The sequence below is a fragment of the Gymnoscopelus braueri genome (genome assembly GCF_963280865.1).
Source record: "Gymnoscopelus braueri genome assembly, chromosome: 12".
In the NCBI taxonomy this organism is placed as follows: domain Eukaryota; kingdom Metazoa; phylum Chordata; class Actinopteri; order Myctophiformes; family Myctophidae; genus Gymnoscopelus; species Gymnoscopelus braueri.
This window is the reverse complement of record NC_137614.1, coordinates 12604657-12613224: the sequence shown is the minus strand read 5'-3', so window position 1 is coordinate 12613224 and position 8568 is coordinate 12604657. Positions and strand designations below refer to the sequence as shown.

The following is an 8568-nucleotide window of genomic DNA, read 5'->3' as shown; positions in this document are numbered from 1 at the left end:
GTGAGGTAGTGGTTCTTTAAAGGGCTGTTCTGCCCCCACTCCACTAGCCCAATCTCGTAGGACTTGTTAGCATATCACGTGCCAGATCCTTAATGAACTGGACACACGGGTCTCGTGTGCGCATGCGCTTGCGTAAAATGTAGTTGGAAATGAGGTGTCCGTCTTGGAGTAGTCGACTTTTAAAAAGCATCGGCAGCCCCTGATATGACGACTTCGCTGGTTCTGCATCCACGCTGGGCGGACACCTTGATGTACGTTTATGAAAAAAGCCCGAATGAAAATAATCAGAATAAAAACCAAACAATGGAGGGACTGAGCGGCAATTGCCCTGCGACCCACTGCAGGGACCTGATGTCGCACCCCGCGCTGGGACGACATTCTGGCAGCATAGCGACCCACCAGGGCTCCGTCTACTCGGATATTTCTTCCCCAGACACCGGCCGACAGTGCCCCGCACCCCAAACCTCATCGAGTGCATCTTTGAGCTATGGTTATCCATTTGGAAACCCTTATTACGGTTGTAGATTATCGCATTCGCACAACGTGAACTTGCAGCAGAAGCCTTGCTCGTATCACCCTGGAGAGAAATATGCCGAGCAAAGCACAGCGTTGCCCACAGAAGAACTATCTAGCAGGGCGAAAGAGTTCGCTTTCTATCCAAGTTTTGCCAGCTCCTATCAAGGCGTTCCGGGATACCTCGATGTTTCGGTGGTACCCAGTATCAGTCATCCCGAACCCCGGCACGACGCCTTGATTCCAATGGAGGGCTATCAGCACTGGGCTCTCTCCAATGGTTGGGATGGGCAGGTGTACTGTTCCAAAGAACAGACGCAATCAACTCATCTTTGGAAATCACCATTTCCAGGTATATATATTCAATATGTATTATATATGCATATATCATTATTTTACTGTAATTTTTATTGAAAATATGTTAACCAATTGCTTTATTTACATCTATAGCATGCCATGACATAAAGCAGCCTATGTCAATTGTTTATGCAAATATTGACTTGTTTTTAAATGGCATTGCTTAATATAAGATGTTCTTTATGTTGAGATGCATATTTTAACTTAAATGTGTGAAGGGCGTTTGTAGAAGAATAACTGTCAATTCAGCATTCAACTGTCAATGTTCATGCTTTATCATAGGGTTTTTATGGGCTACAACGTGTGGTTGCGATTAAAAACAATGTCTTGTCCTCGGATGTTTAAGGTCGAGTCCAGACTCGACCTTAAAACATCCAAAGCATATACTTAAAGATGAAATCTGTAACAGTGTGGCTTGATAGCCTATGTCTCTCTGATGTATGGTGCTGGTGCTGGTCACTTAACGGTTAATATAAATTCAGCAACACTAGCTTTCGGCATTGTTCTTTTGAAGTCATATGATGAATGCAGCGGTGTCCCAGTCACTTAGTCAGGTAGAAAATAAAGGAGCACCACTGCATACCTTTGCCCCCTATATGATAATATAACGAGGCGGCTACTGTCGTAGGATTGCGCCAATAAATCTCAGAATCTTTGTCAGCAGCATTCTGCAATGTGTCCAGAGAATTTTGCATACGCTGCTACGTTTGGATTAGTTTGTGACATTTACATTTACTGTATATACTTCAACACCCCGTTATATAAATGTTGCATGATGAGAGCATATCTTTTTTAATTGTGCTTGTATCTTCACTATCTAATCTGGCATACCATGATAAAGGATACATGGGGCCCGACCAGTATGCTGTTTACAGAGTGTTTACTAGGCTGCCTTCTTTACCACACGGGTTTATAATCTGTATGCAATTTGTAGGTATGTGTATTCGGGATACGGATATTCTCAGCCGTTTCCTTACCTTCATTCACGGCGTTTTGGCCCGCTTTTATGTTGAAAACACGCAAGAACGAGCCACGCAAGCACGGGCACGCACCCAAACACGCGTGCACACGCATGAAAACACAGCCACGCAACGCTCGCTCGCTCGCGCGTGCGCACACACACACATACACATACACACACACACACACACACACACACACACACACACACACACACACACACACACACACACACACACACACACACACACACACACTTTCATCTTTAGAAGCAGAATTGAACAATAACTTGATTATAACCTCCGTTTTTCTGTGCCCATAACTGCAAAATGTTGGGGGAAATAACGGGAATTTCACTGTTCTGTTGAATATCCATTGTCCCGAATGAATAGTCCTAATATATTCAAGGGCCATAAGGAATTGTTTATCACGCTGAACTTGAACATATCTGCTAGTAGCCTAAGTAAGTATAGGAGGAAAAAACAACACTTCTGTGTCTCACAGGGTATTATCAATTCCCAAGGTAGCTAACTTGTCCTGTCATGTTTCTCGTTGACTAGCTTGCACAGAGCTTTGTTGTTTTAACTAAATGTTCAATTCCCAAACCTTGGACTATAACTGACAGCAATGCTTCCCTACATTAAACAAACAAGGTTCAAAGTTGAGGAGGAAGAAAGAAAAACTGTTTAGAAGGGCATCAGAAGTTTTGAGCAGTAGCCTAATCGCAATGCACAATTGCACATATATCTCAATAGTGTACATTTTATTCTCAGTTCTTATTTCAGAAGAATATGTACAGTTTTAGTTTGTAGTACAGGAAGAAGAAAAAACATAGGCAACTTTAATGTTGAACCAATAGAATACCGAAGAATTGTCACTCCCCCCGTTGTCATTTTAACTGTCAGGATTTGATTTTTTCAGACAGGCGTAACTCAGCAGGCCATCTTCCATCTTTAGAGTTGTTATACACCCGCACAGTGTTAAAACACAGCTTCATCTAACGACTTGATACTTTCACATTCTCACATTCTGAATGTTTTAACCATGGCTTTTAATTCACTTAGCTTTCGTATAACAATGGATCTATGATATTTTTTTAGGATTCCACCAAGAGATTTTATGAAATGACCTGTAGGAATATTAAGACCATTGCTGAAACTTGACATTGACGTTTAGATTCAAATCTTGTTTTGAATGCCCATGTATAAATAGTTCATTACAAATTAGCCCGTCGCAATTTTGAAGATTGCATAAAATAGGCTATATCATGAAAGCCCTTTTCATAAGTTATAAGGGGAAATACTTGGTGTTGCGACATTTCAGCAGGTGCATACACCTGAGATCTTGATTGTAACACACACACACACACACACACACACACACACACACACACACACACACACACACACACACACACACACACACCCCTCCATAACTCATAACTAAAACTATTTTGCGTGTACCTTATTCGATATATTCAAGAGCACGCCACTCGATAGTATATTTTAAAACCTCGTTGTACCACAATGTTTCAATTTGTTCAGGCCACACAAGCCCATTACATTTCTAAAACGACCAGATAATGTTTTGGCATGTTTTATTATTACGTAGTCGTCTAACGATTTCCTCTTTGTTTTGTTTTTTCAGATGTCGTCCCACTGCAGCCTGAGGTCAGCAGTTATCGTCGTGGGCGAAAGAAACGTGTTCCCTACACTAAGCTTCAGCTGAAGGAACTGGAGAAAGAGTACGCAGCGAGCAAGTTCATCACCAAAGACAAGCGGAGGCGCATCTCGGCCGGCACCAACCTCTCAGAGCGTCAAGTGACCATTTGGTTTCAGAACCGGCGAGTCAAGGAGAAGAAGTTTGTCAGTAAATCGAAGACTCCTTCCAATCACATGCACACTACTTGATGGATGCCCCGAACTCCTCGACGCTGCAGCTGATTGATAACATCTTCCCAAAAAAACAACGACACATAACGCCATATATTTACCTCTTACTGAAAATCCTGGCTGAAGAACATTTCAGCCGTTTTCTTTTTATTTAAGTTCATCGACGCCTCTCTCCGCCGCCACCACGCCCCTGTTTTCAGTTTAGAGATTATGCTCTAAAAACTGTGAAAATATTGAGAATTCACTTCACATTTGTTTTATATGAATGTACATATATAAATATATAATATTTAAAATGATATCTGTATTTCAAAGACACAAGTATTGCGTGTTTTTTTTCCTTTCATTTTTTTTTCTCAAGCCAATCTCAAGAGGACTGATGACATTTCCAAGACTTGCAACAGGCAGACCCGAACCGAGGTTATACGGTTTACATGATGACATTTTTAAGAAAGATAATTTCCATATGGATATGAATTGGTCAGGGAGAACAAGAACTTGAACTCGGTGTTCTGCATCCTCAAGCCAGAACTCTCCGAAAAGTCTGTGGGACATCTGACACCTTTTTTTGTTCAGTATGCCTGCCAAAATTTCAAAAAGCTATGTTTGTGGGATATGTTTTTTTGTTAAGCCTAGGGTAAACACAAGGCTGCTATTGTTGTTAATCTGTACAGTGCAATGCCATTATTATTTAATTCATATTCACTAGTATGACAGGACTGTAAATTGGACTCTCAAAAACCTGTATGTTTTCCTTTGTCCGTGAAGGATAATTCTGTCATGCAACTGGAATGATTGTAAACAATTAAAGTCAGTGAGTATTACACATAAATGCACAATCGATTGATTTTGTTCTTTGTTAGTGTATAGCATTTTGATCTGATGACACGCCTTGTAAGCAGTCTGTACCTTCTACTTTTCGTGCAGTATGTGAACTGTATTGTGGTGTTGAATTACGTACTGGTAACGTGTTTCATAAATAAATAATGACTATGAAAATGATCAAACATTTCAATCAATTACATTGCCTGCTTGTAGGATTTCCTTTCATTTTAGCAAGTATTACAGCCTATTAATAGACAGCCTACCCGTTATCGCCATTTCTCTGTGGGTATAGGCCCGTAAGTGCACCTAGTGTGAGTGGTACTGGGTGCTGGTGCCGTTCCGGTTAACTTGTGAGTGAATGTAAAAAATATGTTTTCAAGTTATTATTATACCTCACATAGTGTATCAGAATTGATATAATAATTCCAGAAAGGGCTGGTGGCTGCATGTGGCACCCAGGGCGGGTAGATCGATGCGATGGACACCGTGATAACGTCTTGTAACATTTAACTTGGTTATCAGCAGCAAAATGTGTAGTCTGCAGGAAGCTGCAAGAGCGACAAAGCAAATTATTGTCTTTTCTATAGTATAATGGTTGATCAGAAGATTGATTGGTATCCACTATCCGCTATTAGCCTAGGCTATATTTGTAGAGATGCCTTTTCCAGGTGCCAGGGCAGGGAAACCAAGTCAAAATGTCCGCCCAGGTAAGAAGGTAGGTTACATCCGTGCAGTTTTCCAAATCCCACCATGCTCACTATACACAATTTTGATTCTTTATCCTGGTTGAATTCTATGTCAGATGTCAATTAACAGGCACATGATTGCAGTGCGAAAGGTTGCTCTATACTCTATAGCCTTAGTTTCTCACACAACGCATTCACACGCTAGCCTACTAATCAAACATTTTGTGCATTCCATGCATTTATCTCACAAAAATCCCCTCACTCATGCCAAGGGAAAACATTTGGTAAACCATTGCTGGCTAAAAAAGTAATTAAAGTAATACTTGTATGCTTATACACGTTAAGCACGGGAAGCACTTTACATATTCCCCGATAAAGATGTCTTTTTAGGTCTCCAGTTGTTGGTTTCTTGAATAAATGAGTGAATTCCGATCCGCAAGGCTATTTATTTTCCACAGGCGTGTGACTAAACGTGGCTACAATCATTTAAATTAAATAGGCTACATAATTACAACCCTGCCAGTATAGGCTAATAGTTGTAGTGTACGTATAGCCTACAAATATAGCACTTATAGCGCTCGTGTTGATGATGCGATAGGTTGCACGCTGCACAGGTGAGTTATGAAATTAATTTACCCATAGGCCTATATTGTTGTTTAGACAAATTTTTATTTGAATTATGTATACATTTCATAATGTACACACACTTGCGCGCATTAACAAATCAGTTAGCTATAGCGATACTCAATCGCAGGCTCTCTTATTATGAACTGTGTTGACTGTAGATTAGGCTACATTTTAATTAAGCCTACAGTAGAATATGTGTAGGTCTAAACTAGCACATTATAAAGTATATGAAGTAGATGTTTTCTAGCTCAGCTCTTTAATAGCCTAGTAGTCGTAGATGCATCAGGGCGAGAAAATTTATATTCAGAGAAGAGTGAATTGAATATAATCATAGTTGGTGTGTGCTAAACGCCTAACTGCATATTGTGAAACTAAAGGTATAGCAACGCAATCTCAAATTGTATAGTCTGTGTATATATAGGCCTATATATGTATATATTCATATACATTTATACATTCGTACATTCACACACACACACACACACACACACACACACACACACACACACACACACACACACACACACACACACACACACACACACACACACACACACACACACCTGATTAAACAGGATAGCAGATGCGATATGCAGTATGTAGTCCTAAGCTCAATTTATACTGTTTCGTCAATTAACCAAAAACAAATATCCTGTTACAAGTTGATTAGAATGTCTTTCACGTTCACCCATTTCTGCGTCTTTAAAATACCAGTAGCCTAAATGTTGTCTCTGATATTTACTTTTGCTTCCGGGTCCTTTTAGTCTGAGGATATTGATTGTGATCTAATTTGTAGCCCTACTCTCATTTTCCCTTGTTTTGAATGGAGAATTTCTATCCTTGTGGAAAGTTCTAGTCTCCTGTCTTACCCTTGACCATGACTATGCAGTCACTTTGACCTTGACATCACAGCAGTTTGTGCATAATAAATAGGGGGCTGGACACCACCAATGCCGGCGGTTTGTTTGTAGGCAAACAAGGTGTTATTTCCCTGTCTAGACAGCTAGACTTAATGGCATGCCATAAATACATAAAAAAGGGGAAGTGTAGCGATATCCTCTGACCTGCATTTCTGACCATATAGAATCTGAGACATTTCCATTAAATTTTGGATTCTGTGCGTTTGTGTTTTACAGAATTCCTTAAAAAGTGGTTTGCTCTGCTCATGACTCTGAAACCACCAATGGTTTCATGCACTCTTCATGAGGTGTGTGTTATTGACCACGAAGGACAGGTAGAACTTTTGACGTCTCACACAGTAATCAGCCGCAAGCAGCCCGTCCACCCGGGCGCACAGCGAAGGGAAATGATAATACGACGCCGGCCACATTATAACGAATAAAGGTATGGCCATTTTCTTGCTACTGTGAGGGCAGCCCTCCATCAAGTTGCTTTTTTTTAGCGTGAGTTGTAGACATAATACGAGTTTAATCAAGAAATGCAAACGAGTGTTTGCGTCTGACATTAAGCCTATATATTCTGTTAGACGCTTTTAGTTTTACTTGACAAAGTCTCCAGATTGTTGTGAAGTTGAGGGAAAGTTCTAATTCATATATACATATATTTATTTAAATTGATTTAATATCATGCATGTATTAGGCTAATATATTTTTGTTTTTAAATGCCTATACCTCTGCAATATACATTTTAAGCTACGATTAGCACACTCAATGTTAGCGTCAGTAGTCAAAGTGAACAATTAATGAATTACATGAAGCTAACATAACTCGAAATTATATCAGATAATTAAGTCACATAACAAGTACAAAACAACAGTGTTTTAGGTTTAAAATATGTGATGTATAGCTATAGCCTATTTTGTATTTCGCCTACCAATAGATGACAAAAAAATCATCACGTCATTAAATGTTAACTTCATCACAAATTGAATTAAAAAAATACATAGTACTTCAGTAAGTCGTGCACATGCATCAAAGACTCTGTATTCCGTCAAGATGTCATCTATCCGGGCTAAAGTAGTGTAATCTAATACGCACGCATGCCCAGGCTGCTACTCAACACATTCCTAACCTAGAATGAACAATGACGTTATTTGTGAAGACATATTGTTGCCTTATCTAACATCGAGCTAACAAAACGAAAAGCAGAGGCTGTATCACATCTTGCAAAGAAATGCATTTTGCCAATGCAAATGTCAGTCACGTCCCAGGGGCTGATGTGGTCGTGGTTACGCAGGGAGTCGTCATGAGCTACGTCTGCTGTATGTAGCTGTGTTAGGCCTCCTCACTGCTGCCAAGTGTGGAAGCAAGAGAAATGAGAAAGGGGTCTGATAACCTCTGGTGGCGACAGGGTGAAAATATCAGGAAGTGCCCTATTTTCTCCTATTTATTTTACTTCCAGTTTAACACAACGAGGTTGTGATTTATTTATCCCGTTATAATTTGAGATTAAGTTTGGCGCTCTTAAATATTGACATTGCTTAAATATTAAATATTGACTTAACACTGCTCTCTTTAAAAAAAAGAAACTGCTGCTGCAGCTTTATCAACGTCAAGCTTTCAGATTGGTACTAATATGTAGATGGCACATCATGGTAGAGTAAATGTACACGTTCTTTTTAAGTTTACCTGTATTGATGTAAGCCTAAAGTTGCTCACACATTGTGTGTATTGGTGGAATTTATTCACATAATCTTTAATTAACAGTGGATAATTTCAGGACACTTGCGTGGTTTGTGAATAACGCAG

The 8568-nt window shown here is 39.8% G+C and overlaps 1 protein-coding gene across 1 annotated transcript; it reads left to right on the top strand.

Annotated features, from left to right (window-relative positions):
• Window positions 1–204: 204 nt before the first annotated feature.
• On the top strand, window positions 205–3740 carry hoxc13a (homeobox C13a; the record flags this gene model as incomplete). Its single annotated transcript, XM_080444679.1, has 2 exons — window positions 205–865; window positions 3478–3740. The coding sequence occupies 2 exons, from the start codon at window positions 205–207 to the stop codon at window positions 3738–3740; spliced, it is 924 nt and encodes a 307-aa protein (XP_080300805.1).
• Between the last annotated feature and the right edge of the window lie 4828 nt (window positions 3741–8568).